Consider the following 20,827-nt stretch of genomic DNA (forward strand, 5'->3'; position numbering starts at 1 on the left):
TTCCAATGATGAAAATGACAACAGTAATATAAATATTTCTATAGCCTTTTCCTTAACTGCTTGATGTAGTCCTTTGTGCTGGTATGTGATCTTATAATTTAATTCAATTTAATTAATCAAATTTAATTACTCACTATGTGCCTGGAACTGTGCCAGGCATGGATCAATCCTTTTGGAGAATGGAGGGGTGTTATTTCAAAGTTAGGAAGATTGCCATGAACGTGGAGATCGGAAGGAGCTAGAATGGAAATCAGGCTCCTTCGTTATTGGCGGAAGGCCGGCCTGAAGTGTAGCTAGAGGAGACAGACTGCCATTCTTCCACACCAACAACAGTGTCTGTAGTACAAGGTACTGACCATCATTTGGCTGATCACAAGGTGAGAGTTTGGTCCAAAGTAAAGAAGATGAGAAGTTCTTTTGGAGAAGAAGAATTTGAATCTAAAGGCAACAAAGTACAAAGGTGGTTAGTAATTAATTACCTGTGCCAACTGGCATCGAGGGTGACTCCTTAGAACAGTAAGAGACCCATCCCATTAGGGTTAACTGAGCCATGGGCTGGGGGTGTCCAACCTCTTGCTATCTAGATAAGATTAGCGCAAGCCCCTCTCCTTCGCCCGGCACCATTCCACGCCCCGTGGCAAAGCGCTTACCAAGATTTTCACAGGTCAGGATGAAGCTTAGTTCGTAGAGTTAATTCTGGCTCCAGTCTTTGGATGGCACATGGGCAGTGTCCGTTCCATACTACATCCCCTTTGTGAATGCAAAAGAGTGCATGAGGAAGAGAGGAGGAGGGAGGCGTCGGGGCTCTTACTTTGGTTCTACCCAACAGAATAGCTGGCATCATTTCCTTGACTCCTCTGCTTCCATTCTTCTCTCCCCCTTCTTCTGAGGGTCCCTCCACCCCCCCCCCAAATTATTCTTAGCTGCATGCACGGCAGTTCCCTTATTCTTTGTGGTCTGGACTCTTGCCACCATTCAGGATTCCCGTCTTCTACTGCTAGAGCCTTTTCAAGGTATTTATTTGCCCCAGTAAAGTTTCTGCCTGTAAGAGAAATTTCAATCCTTATTTGACAATTATGAAGATACACTAAGCCAGCGATTAAAGTAATGTATTCTTATTATACTGTGATGAAGCTAAATGCCTTTGGAGACAGTCTTGCTGTAAGAGAGACTAAAAGCAAATTAATATCTGTTCTGATTCCTTTCCTCAACTGGGTGGCTTTTCTGCCTCTTCCTCCCTTCGTGCCGGCCTGCCTGCCTTCTGTCCTTCTCTCCGCCCCCCCCTTCCTCCCTTCTCTATCTCCTCTTCTCTTTTTCAAATCTGCTTTCGACCCTTAGAGAACCCAAGGAATCACAGGGGCAGTTAGCTTCCTCATTCGGTGCCTTCCCACGGTGAGGAAACTGGGTGAGGGACAGGTGGGGCAACTAGTCGGTAACATCCTAGTCCATCTGGATTTCATTTATGGTTTTATACTGATAAATGTTAACAGGGACTTCCAGGTGGCCTTGGGCCCTGGGTTTGCACTCAAGAAGGATATTTGAAGATACGCGGAACCTCTGTTGTCTAGAAGCTGACGTCTGACTTTTGGACACATAATTAAGCCCAGAGATTAGACAGCTGCCTATTCAGAGGGTGCTTTTGCCTTCCTAAGATGTGTGTGCAGCCTGTCTTTTATTTCACTTTATTTCTGGTTGATATGGGAACATTTTCTTTCCTCCAAGTGCTTCTGGTAAACAACTTTGGTGTTTAGTCTGTTAAGAAATTCCACACATTGAACGTATTAAAGGAAAACTGTTGTCCTTGAGAGGGTGGGACTCCACATCTGGGGACACAGAATGAATTCGTAGAGCGAGGCAGCATCTTCTGTTACGTTTTGACTCTTGTGCTCTGTCAGCCTCGAACCCCAGATGGAAAGTCCGTATCTGCTAGGACACCAGGAACCAGCTTGACTTCTGTGAAATTGGCTTGGTTTATCTCTCTCTCTCTCTCTCTCTCTTTTTTTTTTTTTTTTAAGATTTTATTCATTCGACAGAGAGAAAGAAATCACAAAAAGGCAGAGAGGCAGGCAGAGAGAGGAGGAAGCAGGCTCCCTGCTGAGCAGAGAGCCCAATGCGGGGCTCAGTCCCAGGACCCTGAGACCATGACCTGAGCCGAAGGCAGAGGCTTAACCCACTGAGCCACCCAGGCGCCCTTGATTTATTTTTATCTAAAGTCTCTGACTAAGAATCAAGACTGCAAAGAACTAATTTTAGTAGGGGAAAAACAGAGGCACCAGTTTTACAAGGAAAAGCTGGAGCATGAAGGCAAAAAGGAAGAATGTCTGGGAGGTCTTTGTGCACAAATTTTAGCATATCTCTTTATGCTCAAAGTATCTCTCCTAAGGACACTTTGTTTTCCCTCAGGGAAACTCAGCACCCTGAGGCAAAGCCTGTGGGCAGCCATTCTGTCTCAGGAGATCTCTTAGAATTCAAAGAACACCCTGAGTCTTCTTCAAGGTTCAGCCATTAGAAATTATTCTCCCTTTGTCTTCACACACACAGACACTGTTCATCCAAGACAGTCTTTGAAACTCTGCTCTCCCTTTCCTGGAGTGAACACCTGAACTCAGATTTCCATTTCTTGCCTGAAAAAGAAGAGCCACTTGTTGGGCTGGTCTTGGAACAGCAAACCTTCAGGCATCCAACACATTGCTTTCTGGCCAGTCTCTGGCAAGGGGTCACACTGCCCACACCAGTCTTCTAGAACTGCTTCATTACAATGCTGGCTGCCCTCTACAGTCTCACCTGTAGGTATTTGACCTGTTATTTCTGTCTGGCCTATAAGCCGAATTCTGACAACTCAAGACAGTGAGTTATCCCTCTCAGACGCGTTCAGGTTTACCTGCACTGGCCACCATGTTCTAGGGGAGTGATGTTTGACGGTAGATGGGTAGAGGGGGTTTCCTAATGCTGCTTTTTTGGGTCATTATCTACTCTGACCCAGGTGCCTTATGTGTTTATTAACAAAACCAATTTCTTAGCTCCAGTATGAACAAGCAAACAACAATTAAATAAACAAAAAACGTGAAAAACAAACAAAAAATCTTTAGGACATAACCAAGCTTTCTAAATATGTAGGTTGAAACATTATCTGTAAGCATAGACTCTTAGAGACAAAGGAGGCCTCAGGGATCACAGAGGCTGACCTAGTTTCCTTTATAAATGGGAAACCAGGTCCCCACAAGGTTAGTTGACTAGTCTGGGGTTAGAACCTTAGTTATATATAAGGACTCTGACTAGAGTATAAATCTTTGTTTTAATGCTTTTACAGTTTCAGCGCATTCTTTCCTTTAACGTTGAATGAAGCTTTCCTCTAGGCTATAAGTTGGATTTTAAAGTCTTTAAAAATCATACACATAATTATTAGCAGTTTTTTTAAAAAATGTATTTCCTATTAAGGGAGTCCACATGCTGGCCCACATGCTGTGCAGCAGTTTCTAGAAGGCAGAGTCTCTGAGTTAGTGTAACAGCTAGGACTCTCCCTGGAAATAGCCCGGTAGATAGAGATCATACAAATGGATGAGATCCCAGTAGCACTCACGTACATAATAGGCAACAAGGCACAGTTTTTGCTTATGATTTATCTGGAGAACAAGTGGTAGATCAAGGCTAGGTATCAGAAAGCTGATGAAGAAGAGTATCTGTATTACTGGAGAGAAAAACTGAATTATGCAGGGAGGGTAGCCCAAGCCCATATAAGGAGCCCTAGGATGTGTTCCTCAATATACCATTGCTTAACAGGCAAAATAAAGAGCTTCTGACAACTCTAAAGACCATACCTTCTGGGAACAAGGAGACAGAATTACATGGAATGTCAGCAACTAGCTTTATTTTCTTGGTTTAAATATTTTTGTTTGTTTGGGCGAATGTATAGACCTGCATGATCACTATTACAATCAACATGCAAAGCGTTTTTATGGACCCATACATGTTCACCATATCCCTTTGCAGTTGGTTCCGTCTTTCCCTCCTGTCTTATTCAAAGTCAAGCTCTGGTCTGATTTCTGAGTTACTTATTCTTGTATGTCACATAAATGGAATCATACAGCAATCTGTCTTTTGAATATGGTTTACTTGGCTCACCCTAATTTTTTTTAAGACTCATTCATACTGTTGGGTCTCTTGGTAGTTTGAGGAACTTGCCTTTCGAATTTAAATAATTAGATTGCCATAAAATATGCATGGTTTACTATGTGACTCTTAGGTATAAAACACAAAATATGAAAACCAAAAATCGCATCATGGGTGAAAGTACCTATCCCTCTAAGCTTTTAAAAATAATCGCCATTTTAAAAGTCTATGACATTTCCTCGATACGGCATCCAATATATCATCTTAGAAAAATATAAATTGGAAAATGTTATTCAGTTAAGTAATACCTCAAAAGAATGGAGGCCCCTTGAAAGCAGGGATTTTTTTTGCTTCTGGAAATCCCTGAAGTATCTCAAGGTGCCAGAATAGAGCCTCGCCCATACTAAGTGCCCTGTAGATATTTGTCGAACAACCAACATGGAAGAAAGGGATTTTTCTGTCATTCGTCTCTTTTTTATTTTCAGATTCTCGACCCTGGGAATTCTGTTACTAGCCCCTATATTTCTGTGAACATCTTGATAGCTGTGGGGTCTATCGTCATGATTCTGGGTTTCCTGGGATGCTGTGGTGCCGTGAGAGAAAGCCGCTGCTTGCTTCTTTTGGTGAGTTCTCCAGACAGATCCCAACACCCAACCTTCGGACTTCTGAGGATGGTCTTCCATTTCCATTGTCTGTCAAAAAGACTTGCCAAGACTGAGGAAACTCTAACTTTTGTTTAGGGGGGTTGATTATAGAGGCTAATATTTTTTAGCTTAGATTAGAGGGTGCCCTAAGAAATTATAGTCCTTCCTTCCTCTCTCCTTCTCCCCCCTCCTTCCCTCCCTCCCTTCTTACTGAGTACATGCTGTGTGCCAGACACTGGGCTAAAAGATACATAGACATTAAGACAATTAGAACCCATTAGGGAGGACAGACAAGCCAACTATTAGCTATAGTGTGTATGGCCCAAGAGGAGGGCAAGGATAGAGGAGAGAACTTTCAAGCTAGAAGCAGAAGTGAGAGTGGTGTTTGTGTGGGTGAGGGGGTGATGGGCTTTCCAGAGAGAGAGTTTGTCAGCGTGGTGCTGGCATGTTTAGGGAATGACAAGGCCTTGGGTGTGGCTAGAGTGTGACAGAGGCTGTTTTTAGTACATGGTGGGAGATGGGTCTGAGTGCGGACGGTGCCAAATCCTATTCCATGCTGACAAAATTGTAAGAGAGTGAGGTAATCAGATTTGTTGCTTAGAAAGTCTCAGGGAGGATGGATTGGGTTAGGATAATCCACAGACATTTACTTTTACCATGTACAGTAGAAAATAATAAATGGATGTAGAAAAAATATTAGAAAAAGATCCTGACATATTTATTAGATAAAAGCTAACATTAGTGTTCACAGAGATCACTTAAGCTTGTTTCTCTCACAGAATAAGTATTATGTCAGTCCCTGAAAGATACCGTGTAACAGTTTGTGTATTATGAGGGAAGGCGGAGACACAGAACTCAGCAGGATTTTAATAGTATCCCTAGTGGTTGCCTTTTGATCAATAAGGCCTCATTCGCAATTTGGGAGACTTAATTACTTGAGGAGCTTGTTTTAAAGAGAGAAAAACTAATTTGTGGGCTGCATTCTTTCAAGTTAGAATTCGGTAGATCTGAGGCAGGTTTCAGAAGTGTACATTTATAATGAGATCCCAGGTGGTTCTGCTAACGGTAGAAAACTTGTTTTGAACTCCCTTCTGAAGTTTGTCCTAAAGTGTGTGCGAGTTTGCATTTGATGAAGAAAAAAGAGTAAGAATATTCCAATAATTGTATGTATGTAAACGTTCAAATTTCCTTCCGTTCAACATCACACCAACGTCTACAATCCTCTCAGTAAATTTTTGTTTTAACTGCTTTGCTTAGTGTTTGAAACAGGTTTTTGAGGACTAATGGCCCAAAATTGTCTTTTTTTTTTTTTTTAAGATTTTATTATTTATTTGACAGACAGAGATCACGAGTAGGCAGAGAGGCAGGCAGAGAGAGAGGAGGAAGCAGGCTCCCCGCTGAGCAGAGAGCCCGATGCGGGGCTCCATCCCAGGACGCTGGGATCATGACCTGAGCCGAAGGCAGAGGCTTTAACCCACTGAGCCATCCAGGCGCCCCCCGAAATTGTCTTTTTGAGGCAAAGGGTAGAACAAATGAGGAACGTGGTTATTCTTCCAACTGTAATGTGATCCTGATTGCAGAACAATGCGCCAAGCCCAAATGTCCCAAGATGTGACTGAAGGCTCTAGGGATAATACGTCTTCCATTTGTTTTCTTTTTTTTCAGTTCTTCATAGGCTTGCTTCTGATCCTGCTCCTGCAGGTGGCAGCAGGTGTCTTAGGAGCTACCTTCAAATCTGATGTATGTATACATACGTGATATTTGATAATTCCGGAAAAGTCTGAAATATCAAAATACTACCTTCCAGCATGAATAATTTAACAATGCTTTTCAATTTTCAGTCTGAGCGCATTCTAAATGAGACTCTCTATGAAAATATAAAGCTTTTAAGTGAAACAGACGAGGAGGCACAAGCATTCCAGGAAGCCCTGGCTACATTTCAAGAAAAGGTAATTAGCATTGATAGGTCATTTGGGGAGTGGGGCGTCGGTTTTGCGTTTACTTAATTTTTAGCAGGAGTATTCCTTAAAGTAAAAACATGTCTCCATTTTGCAGATTTTGACTGATTATTCTGTCACTATGCAGTAAGAAAAATCCAAGAATATTTCTGACTTTGTTTCCGGCTTCTTATGAAGTTCTGACCCAGTTTAGGAGGACAGAGATTAAGAAGATATGTTTATGACCAATTAAGCCTCAATGGACCAAATCAATAGTTGTTTCATACTTCTTACCATTAACCAGGATAGTGTGTTTGGGGCATTTGGAAAGTCTCTCTCCCTCTGTCTCCATGTCTGTCCCCTCTGTCATAAAAATGATTACATGTATCATTTCTTGCTACTTAGTATGTACTAGGCCTTACATTCAGCAGGTCATTTAATTTTTATGACAACTCTTTGAGATGGATCATTATATCTTTACTATCCCTCTTTTATAGATAAGGGGGTTAGGTGTTGGAGAGGTCTGATGGCTAATGAGTAATGAGCTTGGAATTTGAACCCAGTTGTCTGACTAGTTATTTTTTTTTTAATTGGTATACCAGCCTCTCCCTTATTTACTTATTGAAGCTGCTTCTCTGTCTTTAGGGTAAAGTCAAAACTTGGACAGGCATTGAAGGTATTATACTCTCTGGCTCTTACCGAATATTTTAATATTCGTAAATACTACTCCGTAAACATAAAACAAACAAAAACAAAAAACAAAACAAAAAAGAAGCCCCTCCCCTCCACTCTCATCCAGTCAGTTTTGTCTACTTAGGATCCCTTAAACAATTCTGCCTTCCTATGTTGGCATAATTCCCTGTCTTGGAAAATACTAATACTTTTCTCTTTCTTCCCAAATACTACATGTGCTTCAAGGCTTGACGAAAATGTTACTTATTCTGTGAAACTCCGAATCACTTTTTCTTTTCAGAATTCCCACTGTATTAACCACATGTAGCATTCGGTTCACATGTTAAGGACATTCTCAGAATCTCAGAGGACAGCTGGACTTTGTAGGGCATTTAACTTGACTTCTCATTGATTGAAGTATTTTTTTTTTTATTTATGTTTATTCACTCTCTAAGCGTTGAAGAATTTAGGTTCATCAGTTTTTGCCCATCCCACCCCATTTATATCTAAGTCTGATGATTAGTATGTTCTTTCTTAATTTGAAACAAAACCTGCCTCCCTAGGATTTACATCATTTAGTCCTAGTTCTTCCTTCTGGAGTTTCAGAGGAAAAAGAAAATCTACTGATGCTTCTGCACATTGCAGCTTGTACTTTGACAATGGCTATCATATGACTTCTAAAAGCTTTGCTTTTTAAGTTGAAACATCCTTGGTTTCTTGAACTATTTATCAGATGACTTTTTTTTTTTTTTCCAGAGCATTCCCCAGTTCCTGTTTGAATAGACTCCAGCTTGTAAAAATTCTGTTTAAAGCATCATTTCCAAGAGCTGAAACCTGATAGGAGTCAGTCTCTGTTTCACTTCCTCTGTGGTGTGCTTTTCCCAGCATCCCCAATAGCTACATTTCTTGATCCTCTCCCCTCCAGCATCCTACTCTGGAGCCCAGATCAACCCAGGTTGAAAGCAGGAAGAATTTAAGCAACTCAGTTCTTCCCCTGAGTGGGACCAAGCATCCTTGATCCTCCCTGGTGGTTGACTTAAGACAAAAGGTACTCTAGGTAAACACCAGATCTCTGGATTGGGTCCTGAATTGCACTTGCTGCACATTGTCCCTGATATCCAAGGTCCCAGTAACAACCATGGGGTTCTAAATGTTCTGTTTATTATAGCACAGTTCTGAATTACTTCTGTTCTTGTACACTAATCCTATGCCTGAAGCTTCCTATGTTCATAGAACTACAGTTCTTTTTTAATGTCCATTTTGAGTTCCTTCCTTCCTCCCTCCCTCCCTCCCTCTTCCTCTCTCCACCAAGGTTTAGTAACACTTTTTTTTGGAAAAAGAATCCTACACCAAACTCTTGCTGGATGACTCGGGGCCCCACCACACATGAACAGAAGTTGTAGATACAAAGTGGTTTTTCTCTTTGGATTTTGGAGAAATGCCCCCATGACTTCTCTGCTAACATACTAATGGAAAGTGCTTCTCTCGGATTCTTGGTGACGACTCTTTGTCTAGAGGTGGTTGTATTGTTCACTGCGCTGTGTCTTATTCATCCAGCTGTGATAACACTTCCAACAAATCCTGGCCAACTTCTTCCTTGACTTCTCACACATCTGATCTGGTGACCAGATATCATACCAAGTTTAGCCTTTCTACCTCTTACCATGTCTTCTGCTTCTAGGCCTCCTTAAGGAGTCCTGAGGTATATTGTACTCCAAATATGGACTGATCTGTGAGTACATATAATGGGACTTTAAAAAGAATCTGGCTATCTATATCAATTAATATTATTCAAGATTATTTAATCAGAAAGCATGAGCAATTAATCATGTCTATCATGAAAACAGGAAAGGAAGTTATTTCAAGATTGTTTTCTTTGCTCATATTGATTGACCTTGGGACAAACTGAAATCTTTCACTCTTCGTCATATGAATGTCTGCTGAGTCATATATTTGTGCATTTAAGGCTTTGAGCCAAAGGGCAAGACTTTATATCTGCTTCAACTGAACTTGTTGGTTTGAGTCTATTTTTTCAACTAACTTTGGAACTTGAGTTCATTCCCCAAAATGTTAATCATCACTGCCAGCTCTATATCAACTACAGAGTTGAAAAGGTACTTTCCAAATATTTATCTAAATGATTCATATCAGTGTTGAACAGAGCATAATGGAAATGGCAACACCCACCACAAAATAACAACAATAGCTTCCACATACTGAGTACTTTCTATAAGCCAGGTACTGGGCTAAGCACTTCCTATCTTCACAGGAATATTCCTATTTTTTTCTTTACAACAAATCCACGACTCATATATACTGTGAGCAACTACTGTTATCTGAATTTTACAAATGAAGAAACTGTGGCACGGTGGGGTTAAGTAATGGGGGTAGTGTGGTCACCCAGCCAGAAGTGAAAGATGTCTCAATATCCTGGCATTTATAATGCATCTGAGCCTAGAAAATCATGTAGTCTTGGTTCTGTTTTCTCCAGCAATTTTTTCTACCTTTTCTTCATGAAGAGTTGTCTTTCTTTCTTTATTTTTTTTTTTAAAGATTTTATTTATTTGACAGAGAGAGATCACAAGTAGGCAGAGAGGCAGGCAGAGAGAGGGGGGGGAAGCAGGCTCCCCGCCGAGCAGAGAACCCGATGCAGGGCTCGATCCCAGGACCCTGGGATCATGACCCGAGCCGAAGGCAGAGGCTTAACCCACTGAGCCACTCACGCGCCCCAAGAGTTGTCTTTCTAATAGATAAAATAGAACAAGATGAGGTGCGGTTTCATCTCTCTTTCATCTAATCATACGATGGGCCATGGACCCTGAGTCATCGGGTTTATTATTCCTTGTTTCTCTTCCCAAAACACGACCACAGATTCCCTAAGTGTTTCCCCATGTTTCAGTATATTCTGGGCCTTCCTTGACATTATTTTAAGAGTTTCTTCCTTCATTTCATCCTTCATGAAGGAGGTCCAAAATGGACCTCCCCCGTTTTGCAGAGGTCCATGTAAAATTGAGCTTTATTGGAGGCTCACCATGCATCTTCTTTTGGCCTTGGAGAGGCCTCATTCTTTTCCTCCTCTCCTCCAAAAATGATCAAAGATCATGAGATAGAAATCATCGTTAAAAACCTCTCATCTCTTTTGAGCAAAAGTTGTTTAAAGAGACCTTGATTTTCTCATGAACTCTTTGGAAGCTTCTTTCCCCAAATCTGGGATCTATAGACCTGATTCTGCCCCTCTCTTTTGTCATTTAAAACTAGGTGAGTTTTTCATCTTTTCTCCAACTTCCTCAGACATGTGCATCTGCAACCCTATTTTTCCTTCATTAATATTAAGACCAAAATGGAAAATTTCTTCATTTTTTGCTTCTATGTCCAGAGAAATTGGTGAGGTGATTTACGTGACATTTTGGTATAGGAAACGTCTTAATAATAGTTTCAGAAAAATAAGATTCGATGTATTGACAATTTTTTTAAATTTTCTTTGGTGATTGTTTCTTATACCTACTTTTCCTTAAACAGTTTAAATGCTGTGGTTTGGTCAATGGAGCTGCTGACTGGGGAAATAATTTTCAGCAAAATTTTAAGTCATGTGAATGTACAAGTTCGTCAGATTCTTGTGTGATATATGAAGGCAAAAATGTTTACAAACAGGTAAGAACAAATCAAACTTGACATAGTAAGTGGTTCTGTTAATTCTTTTTCACAATGAGTCTCTACAAAAAAAAATAAATAAATTGCAAGAAATTACAATGGGAATAATGATATAAAAGCCCCAGGAATTTCCCAAATAATAAATAAATCCTATTTAAAGATAAAAGCAGATATAAAAAAGTGAAAGTATTTCTTTTTTTTTTCTGTGAGTCTGATATCTTTTAAAGTCAACATTAATAGATCAAAGAAACATTCCACTGCAAGAAGGAAAGTATAATCTAACTGATGAAAGTTATCTCATCTTCATTAATAATGATTAATGACTAATCATTATTCTTCTTTATTTTTTTCTATTTTAACATAAGTCCTAGAAAATTATATTTTCACTTTAGTTTGTGAAGTAAAGATTTCTTTTTCTTATCAAAGATTCCTTTTCTCAAGTAATTGTGTAGGTATAAAGACTTGGCCTTTAGGGGTTTGGCTCTGGATGTTAAGTACATCAATCAATTTGCCTAATTATAGTTCCAATTAAGAAGTGGTCTTAGACATTTAAAGTCAATTGAAAAAGCTGGGTTTGTCTTTTATGAGCTGTAGTTGTCATATTTATGTCACTTGTAGATGTCAGTATGTGTTATATTTCTTATTACTGTTTAATTCATCAAAACTGAGTGACCACCTCCTAAGGGCCAGCCACTGAAAATCTATTCCTGACAGGCACAATGTTTGCACTCATGGAGCTGAGTGAAGAGAGAGTGAAAACTAGGCAACTTCATTTCAACGAATTATTGGTATTTCTTATATAGAGGCAGGTGCAAGGTATTACGGGACCTTATCTAACACAGTCTTCAGGGTTCAAGAATATAATATCTGTTCCTTACCATGGGGCTTTACATAAATTGTTCCCTCTGCTTGGGAGGAATGCATAGGAAAATGATAATTGATATTAATGTTTCATTTATTTGCTGTTATTCTTCAGTGTCCACCACGTATCAGACAGGCCCTTGCTAAAATCACATACGTCTGGACCCTCGAGGAGATTATCATCTAGTTGGGAGAAAAATGCATAAAAGCTATTATAATTCAATGAATTAATTTCTGTAACATCTGAAGATTATTTTCATTTTGGCATTGGTGCAGTAATGGCTATTAAGGTTAATTATATAGTAGGAAATAGAAAGTATCTTGGGGAACATTTCTCCCCCCCCTGGCTGTCACATCCCTTTTGCTAATCTCATCACAAATCAAGAGACTGTTCTAAAGGGGAATTGCTGTTACTAGTACTTAACATAATTCACGGGGAAAGTTATCCCAACCAGACTACAGAGCAACCATGTTTTTTTTATTGTCAAAGTAATATCCCTAAGCAGTTTTATTCTTACTTTTTATATTCCTTCCAACCTAGTTTAGTGATATGGTATCTCGAAGAGGTGAAATAAATATGGTATAAATGAATGCAGTTGCCACTTTTAGGATGATGAGGGCATTAGTAAATTCAGTTGCAGATTGTTATCTGTTGCCCGTTAAAGATTCGATTTAAAGATGTTTTTCTGCAGGATAGATTTCTTTATCCTAAAAAGTAATAGACATTCCCTCCAAATTCACACATAATTCAGCGGAAGATAGGCTGATAGCTGCACCAGTTTCCCAAAAGGAGGGTCATAAATTCATAAAATACTTCCATCTGCCTTGTGTCATTTGCAAGATGTCTGGAAAAATAAGAAATCTGGAATTGCCATAATTCACATTCCCTTTTTTCCCCCTTCCCTTTGCCAAGGTAACCTGGTTATCTGCAGGGGAAAGGGGGAGAAAACTCCTCAAATATAATGAATGTGACTCAGTAGATAAGATTATTAATCTCATAGTTAACCCTAAATGACATAATAATTTACTCTAATGTTTTACCACTTTGGATCAGATGTGAATGGAGAAACCCATTACATTCAAGAATGAGAGGGAAGAGACTGTTTTACTCAGGCTTATGGAGAACTTTTATTTTATCAACCGTAGCAATATTTTGTTAGCCCTTTGCGCATATAAGACTATCACAGGGATGATATATTTTCTGGCAATACAGATAATACCACTATTACATTATGCAGTATTTTTCCATTTTGAAAATTACCCATGTAATTTACAATTGTTGGAATTTTTAGGTCTGGTCTGAAATGTTATAAGCTTGAAATTGCACGCTAGTTTGAATATATTTCAACAAGTGGCAGAGAATCTACTTTCTCAATTCTCATTTTTATCTGAAGTAAAGACAAAAGAGTGGGCATAATATTTTTTTCCCTTTTAAAGTAAAAATAATCCTGATATAAATTATGAAGGGATTTTTTTTAAAAAACCTTGTTTTAAAAATGAAAATTTGTTTTACAGTTAGCTAAAACAAAAACTAGGGAACTCTTTGTTGCAGATTATAAACCTAAAAAAAAAAAAACCCACACAAAGTGATAACAGCTCTAAAATGAATAATTGAAAGTTAGGATAAAATTATTACTTATACCTAGAGATCCCTAGATTTAGCAATGAGATAGTTGAATTTAATAGTTTGATTTTACTTCCCAGTGCATTTTAACGTATGAACAAACCACAGTTAACCACCTTTTGGAGCGGGGAGGAGCGTGGTGTGGCGGAATGGTGGAGTGGAGAAATCTAATTCCTTTTTGTTGACTGTGCTCCTCTGTAGCAATGTAAAAAGCCAACCTAATGGGGGGGGGGGGGGAATCTTAATTAAAGTAAATTAAATAAAATTTTAATAAATTAAATAAATAAAATAAAATTTTCATTAAAGGTAACTTTTTTGTTTTTGTTTTTAACAGCCATGCATTTCTTTCATAAAAGAAGCAGTTGCAAAACATTTTCTCATAGTTATTGGAATAGCATTTGGACTGGTGTTTATTGAGGTATCGTATAACCTTGCATTGTTGACTCTTCATTCATTGCCTTGTTTATTCATTAATTCTTCCAACAAATATTAATAGTGAGCCAAGTATAAACCAGGTGCTTGAGAAAAACACTGGGTGCCAACTGCCCAAGGTCCAGCATCTTTTTCTAGTGGTCTTCGGTCTGGGAAGAGGATTATAATCTTATCAATTCAGCAGGGCTGAGACCATTATTTCTGAATGATCTCTCCACTGGGAAACAAAAATTGAATTAATTTCCACACAGTTCTTAGTCCCAGATCCTTTTCCTGTTGAAAACTAGCCCAAGAGTTAAAGTTTCCTGAAGTTAGAAGAAAAAGCACCAAACAAAACCAAAATATGACCTCTACAATTTCTTTTTTTGTTTGTTTGTTTAAAGGATTTTATTTATTTGGCAGAGAGAGGTCACAAGTAGGCGGAGAGGCAGGCAGAGAGAGAGAGGAGGAAGCAGGCTCTCTGGTGAGCAGAGAGCCCGATGCGGGGCTCGATCCCAGGACCCTGAGATCATGACCTGAGCCGAAGGCAGAGGCTTAACCCACTGAGCCACCCAGGTGCCCCGACCTCTACAATTTCTTATCTCTCTTCCCAATTTTGAAGTAGAGAATAAAAACTCAAGAGTGTAGGGAGCTCTTTTCCCGCTGTTCCATCTAAGAAATCTAATAATTTTTAAAAACTAGAGACAGGCATCTTAAAGACTATGGATTCACTTGAAGAAGTTTCAAAGGAAATTTAAGATTTATATATTTACACTCATCATTTTGATTATTGGTGTTGAAAAAAAATCCTGTATAAGATTTTTATCTTGATGGATTTTCTTGGCATGGGTTTTTCTAAGACCCCAAAGGTGCTTTCTACATGGCCTAAAATTCTTTGCTAATAAGATGAAATAAAACTATTTCAGAGAAGCATTTTTGGAATCATTCCAGATCTTGGTTAATTTAGATATCACATGAGTCAATTCACTCTTGATCCCCTGTGAGGACATTGGCAAGAATCCTAATGATGTGTGAGGTGTCTTCCTGCTTCCTGCCCCAGAGGGCTGGTTAGGTCAAGGTAGTAACTTCTGCTTCACTCTCATAGTTTGCTATACAATGTCCTCCCTGGGATTTCTGGTAGCTTTCTAGCTTGTAGTTTGCTACTTTACCAACAGAGAGGATTTTTAGCTGGGATTGAAGCAATTTGGTGTTCTAAGTGGTCTTCTAGGTTACTAGTAGAGTTTGAACAGCAAGTTGAGCTGTTGAGTATTACTTCCTTGTAGTCCAAATTAATAGGCCTAAGTATGACACATTCTGTGTCAGAGATAGGACTAACTTTCTTTTTGTCTGACATATGATGGATGTCACCAGGTCTGCTTCTCTTTTGATTCTGTCTTTTGTAAAATGTCTTTTGCTGCTGTGTTTTGGGTTCATGCAAGTTTAGAAATATGAGCTAATGGTTGAAGAGATGAGTAAGGAATCAGACATAGATGTACTCATACATTTATAAGCATAAAACACACATACACGTGTGTTGGTAGAGTAGACTTTAAATGAATGACTGAAAGATCATTCAAATGAGGTATTCAGTGTAATTGTCAATATAAGTGTCAAATCCATGTTAGACTCAAATTCAAACAATTGACTATGACTGGCTACAAACCACTGATGCTTTTAAGAAACTTCTCGGAAGCAAAGCCAGAGAAAATAAGGACATAGTCAACTGGGAACTGGGAAGATTGATGTCTCTCAGATCATAGCCAAAGACTTTGCCAAGAATCTAAGTACATCTAATGGAAAATAAGATTACAAGAGGAATAGTATTTCAGTATTTTATGAAATTGGTATATTCCATGTGTTGTTGCATATTTAGATATTTTACTGGTGTGCTAAAGACATGGATAGGAAAAGACCTTAATAGAAAACTTCCATGGAGTAATTTATAGGTATGGAATTTATGCAGTGGTATCATAAAGTATACCTTTTTCTGAGTTAATGCCAGTTAAATTAAGTGTGATTTCTAGACTATCTGTAGATATAGCAAAGAGTTGGTTCAAAGAACTCTTTGCCATTTTGTGTTGTTCACTCCCTCAATCTAAAACCTGCCCTCTGTCTAGGATTTGAAGAGAAAAAAAATGATTTTATATTCCCCCTCTTTTTATTCAAAAAGGAGCTTTGAAATTACCCAGTCTGTAAAACTATATCCCAAAAATGTGCATTAGTCTGTCTTATAGGCATTAATACTAGTTGCCTAACACTCAGGCCTTTCTCTGTTCTGTTTCTCAAACTCAAATTCAAGAAAACACAAACATATAGAGAAAAGTCCCTCTAATAACTATTTTTAAGAAGAAAATAGAAACAAATATCTTCCTGCAGAAAATATATTCAAACTGTTTCCATAGACAAATATCACACGAAAAAACCACCCTCTGACATTTAGACCTTTGATAATAATCTGCTTAGGCAGAGGCTGTGAGGGGCTGTGCCAATAGTTATTTTCAAGACTCTGTTAGGACCACATCCCTGAGGGATTTTTCTAGGATAGGATGTCAGGGATCTATGCAAAATGCTTTATTTTGTAAGAAAACTTTATCTATAGACATTGGAATTCTCATTATTCAGCGCAAATAACCAGACTATCCTATGTCTCCTTATTTGAGACCAGTACAAAAAATGAGAAGCACTTCCACTCCTCATTTTAATTAGGGAGAAAAAGAGCCATTGGCAATGATCGTCATCACTTTGTAGGATAGACATTATCTTGACAGGAGATCCTAGAAACAGAGCAGTTAAGAGAGAAGGAAATAAGAATTTGTAACATTTTTTGGACTGCTTCAGAACACGGGAAATCGTGCACACTACTTAGCATGTTTATCCTGAGTCTTAGCACACATCACTATCTGATGAATCTCTAAATTATTTCTGTTTTTATGAACAGTGATACAGTATCTTTTCCAATGCAAGAAAATGTGATATTAACTGTTTAGTCTGCTGATGAATAGTGGACTTCTATTTCAAGGATGTGACAGTGAATAACAATAGAGAGTTGCTTTATCTCAATATTTTGCTCATTTTCTTTTTTTATTTAATTAATTGATTGATTGTTGCCCATTTTCTTTCCTCTTTCCTGATACTTGTCTCCCAGACTGAAGGCTTGGGACTATGGCAAAAAAATGAAATTCCAGGGCTTTTCCAGGCCATTCTAGAAAAACATTATGGATGAAAACCATTATTTTTGCAGAGAACTGGCGTCTACTGTTTTGTTTTTAAGAAGGAAGAAATATGGGGCAGCAATTCTAGTTTGAAATGCATTTCCAGGAAAGAATTAGTAAGCAGGATGCCTCAGTACAATGGGAACACTTGGGATGACTCAGCAGAAATGGCCCCTCACTCCCCTCCTGCCTCTGGTGTCTGTAATACACACAGGTCCTTTCCATCATTTCTGCATGGAAGCCTCTGCAGGCCAGGCACTGACTGCGGAGTCAACGAGGGCACATTTTGGGGTCCCTCATTCTTGGGAGAGCCATTTAATGGGATGGAAATTATGCCTCAGATTTTCAGCTGTACTTTTTCACTTCAAAGGAAATTCCTGAATTAAGCTATTCCCCATAGATTTAGAAGATTTTTAAGAAAAAAAAAAGTGACTTTCTTCATTCCTCTTGGCAATGCCTAAAAATATAGCAAGAGAAATTCTAGACTCCTTGATTTTATGCAGATGATCTAAACCAGATGATTGTATAACCCTTCCATGGAAGCAGTAGGTATATCTAGCCCCCCCCAAGGTCTAGGCTCTCCAGAGCTCTAGGATACATGTCCCATGGAGGGGTGTGTGTGTTCGAGAAGGATGGGGTGCTCTGGGGGCAGCCAATACTACCCAATGAAACAGAGCCGGTTAGAAGCAGAGTGGCCAGCTAAAAACTCTGATTAAAACACAAATCTACTCAGAGAGCTTTCTCAATACTCTTTTGTCCCACTGGAGGCTCCAATTTCCCAAGCAGAGAGATGACTTTCATAAATAAGATTAGAACTGTCATTAGCCAGCATCTTTTCATGTGTAATGTCCTTTCTGTCTATTTATAACTTCTCCAGCATTTTAAGTTCCATGTTAATCTTGTTATTGTATTTTCTAGGTACTTGGTCTTGTATTTTCTATGGTCCTGTACTGCCAGATTGGGAGCAAATGAATCTGTGGATGTGTCCAGCTGTCCTCCATTGGGCCCCTTTAACATTTGACTTCGGTTTCGTAACTTTAACTATACAAGTGCCGTACACATTAGGAGCAGCTGTCTGATTCAAATATCTCATTAAACTAGATCACAGGTATCACCCAGACAAATGGAACATATTTAAGATGTGAGTGACACAAGGAAAATGATATGAATGTGATTTTTACTCAAAATAAAAGTGACCTTGTGCATGCTGGCGAATTTCCATGTCTGATCATTGTGTTCAGGTCCTACCGTGCTTAGAACATTCATCCAGAACCCCGGGAGGATTAATTTTCATTGCTAAGTGACAGGTAGGGCCATAGTTAGTTAAAGCAGGGGATCAGGGCTTTTCAGAAGCAACACTCTCTTCTGTGTGGTGTGTCAACCATTGGTGATAAGATTGAGTTGAGCATCTGGTTGAAAAATTTGAGAGTGGCCCAGCTGAAAGAGTCAGCCTTTCTTTTCTATGTGTGCTAATGTTTACTAATGGCATCTCTTCTTTTCCTCCCAGCTGTTGAGGTGGGGGTGGGGCAAGAAGGTCTGAGTGCTGCCTTTTAGGCTCTGAATCTCAGGGACCTCTTTGGATCTTCCTTTGGGACATGGATATAAGTGCTTTTATCTTGCGAGTTCTCAGGAGTATTTTTACATTTTACTTTTCATTTAAGTATAATATCCACACGATGAAGTGAACAAATCTTAAGGCTCCACCTGTGTAAGCACTTTCCAGGTCAAGATACAGAACATTTTCAGCACACCAGAATGTCCCTTCATTCCGATGTGCTGGAGCTGGCTCCCACCAACTCGCGGGGGCAGACTGTATGCATGACATGGGCTCAGTGACAACACATCGGTAGCTTGAAATCCACCATGGTGAGAGGATTGATACCATGGAAATGGGCAAATGCTATAAAATCAGGATTTTTTTTTGATAGTTAGTTGGTAATCATTTACCAGTATCTCATCTCTCTCCGCAAATACCTCCCAAAGGTAACCACTCTTCTGATCTCTATGGCCATAGATTCATTTTGCCTATTTTTGAACTTTCTAGAAATGGGATAGTAAAGTATGTACTCTGCCTTCTTTTGCTCAACATTTTGTTTGTGAGATTCATCTATATTATTGTATGCAACTCTAGCTGATTCTCGTTGCTCTGTAATATCCCACTGTATACTAACCTATTACAATGTATTTACCCATTCCCCTGTTGATGGGTGTTGGGTTTGCTTCCAGTTTGGTGCTGGTATAAATAAAGTTGCTGTAAACATTCTTTTACATCTTTTAGTGCTTATAGGTACTGATTTCTGGATTCATATATTTAGGTTTAATAGATTCTATTCAAGAAATTTTCTGAAGTGGTTGCACTTATCTATAGTCATACTAGAAAAGTAGGATAGACAACCTATCCTACTGACTGAAAGAAAGGCAGTCATTATCAAATGGCTCAGTGTGGGGAAAGAATGGGAAATGGGGAGCGGGGATGTATACTGGGCTGGGGTGGGCAACCTAATTCTGTGCTCCCCTGTTGTTGATAAAGATAACAAACTATCCTTTTCTGAGCACCTGTCACCACCTGGGAACTAAACCAGAAACTATACTTTTATTGTCATATTTCTTCTTACCACATCCTTATGAGCTAGATACTATTTATCCTCATTTTGTAGGTGAGAAAATAGAGACTTCTGTGAATTAGGTAACATGCCTAGGGTAAAACCATTAGTGATTAGCAGAACTGGGATCCAAACCTTGACAGTTGCCTTCCAAACCTCTCAAACAATTGCCTACCAAATGGATCATGTTCTACTTGGCTTTCCCATATGTCTATTACCGTACTTGCCACATTGTATTTTAATCACCTGTTCATATGTTTGTCTCTGTTAGTATACTGTAACTTTTTGAGGGCATTGGTTGTTTCTTATTTGTCTTTATGTCCCTTGTTTCTATCACAGTGCTCAACACGCAATAGATGCTCAATGCATTGTACCTAAAACTAATACTTAGAGTTATCAAGAGCATGCTCTGTGCCTAAAAATAATCTAAGCACCTTGCATAGAGTAATTCATTTAATCCAGAACAACCATCTTAGGTTAGTAGTATTGTTGGACCCACTTTGGAGACAAGGAAACTGGAGATGAATGAGATTAACTAACTCTTCTTAGATCATGCATTCACCAAGTGGAGGAGTTGTGATTTAGTCGAAGTGACTGGAAACCTGGGGTCTTTATGTCATTTGCCCAGTGTTGTTGGGAGAAACAGATAAGGAAATGAATATGGAAGTGATTTTTGCATAGTGTCAGGCACATATTAGGACATTTTATGGCAAACCTCTTATGGTATCAGTGATATAAAGAGCTGTGTCAGGGTAAGCAGGAAAGCAAAATTCCTCTTAGCTATTTCAAACAATGGAAATACAATGCAGGGAGTTGCTGTATTAGTCAGCTAGGACTGTCTAAACAAAACACAACAGACTCATTGGCTTAAACAACAGAACATTAGAGAGAGAGTGAGAACTCTCCATTATCTTCTCTCATTAAGACGCTAATAACCTGATTTATCGTTAATTACTTTCTTACTCCAAATAGAACCACACTGAGGGTTAGGGCCTAAACATATGAATGGAGGGGGCACAAAATTCAGCCCATACCAAGTGCTTACACAGATGAAGGAAAAAGTAAGTGGTCAAATGGGGAAGCAAGGTAAACCAGAGATCAG

The 20,827-nt window shown here is 39.0% G+C and overlaps 1 protein-coding gene across 1 annotated transcript in view; it reads left to right on the top strand.

Moving 5' to 3' along the window:
- The window catches only part of TSPAN8 (tetraspanin 8), a 31,805-nt gene extending 12,416 nt beyond the window's left edge, over window positions 1–19,389 (top strand). The window contains exons 3-8 of the mRNA XM_080811190.1: window positions 4,596–4,733; window positions 6,420–6,494; window positions 6,596–6,703; window positions 10,883–11,014; window positions 13,834–13,917; window positions 18,041–19,389. Of these exons, the coding sequence (XP_080667316.1) occupies window positions 4,596–4,733; window positions 6,420–6,494; window positions 6,596–6,703; window positions 10,883–11,014; window positions 13,834–13,917; window positions 18,041–18,094 (591 nt within the window). The 3' untranslated portion in view covers window positions 18,095–19,389. The remainder of the gene's footprint in view (window positions 1–4,595; window positions 4,734–6,419; window positions 6,495–6,595; window positions 6,704–10,882; window positions 11,015–13,833; window positions 13,918–18,040) is intronic.
- Window positions 19,390–20,827: the final 1,438 nt, after the last annotated feature.

This window comes from Martes martes (assembly GCF_963455335.1).
Source record: "Martes martes genome assembly, chromosome: 8".
In the NCBI taxonomy this organism is placed as follows: Eukaryota; Metazoa; Chordata; class Mammalia; order Carnivora; family Mustelidae; genus Martes; species Martes martes.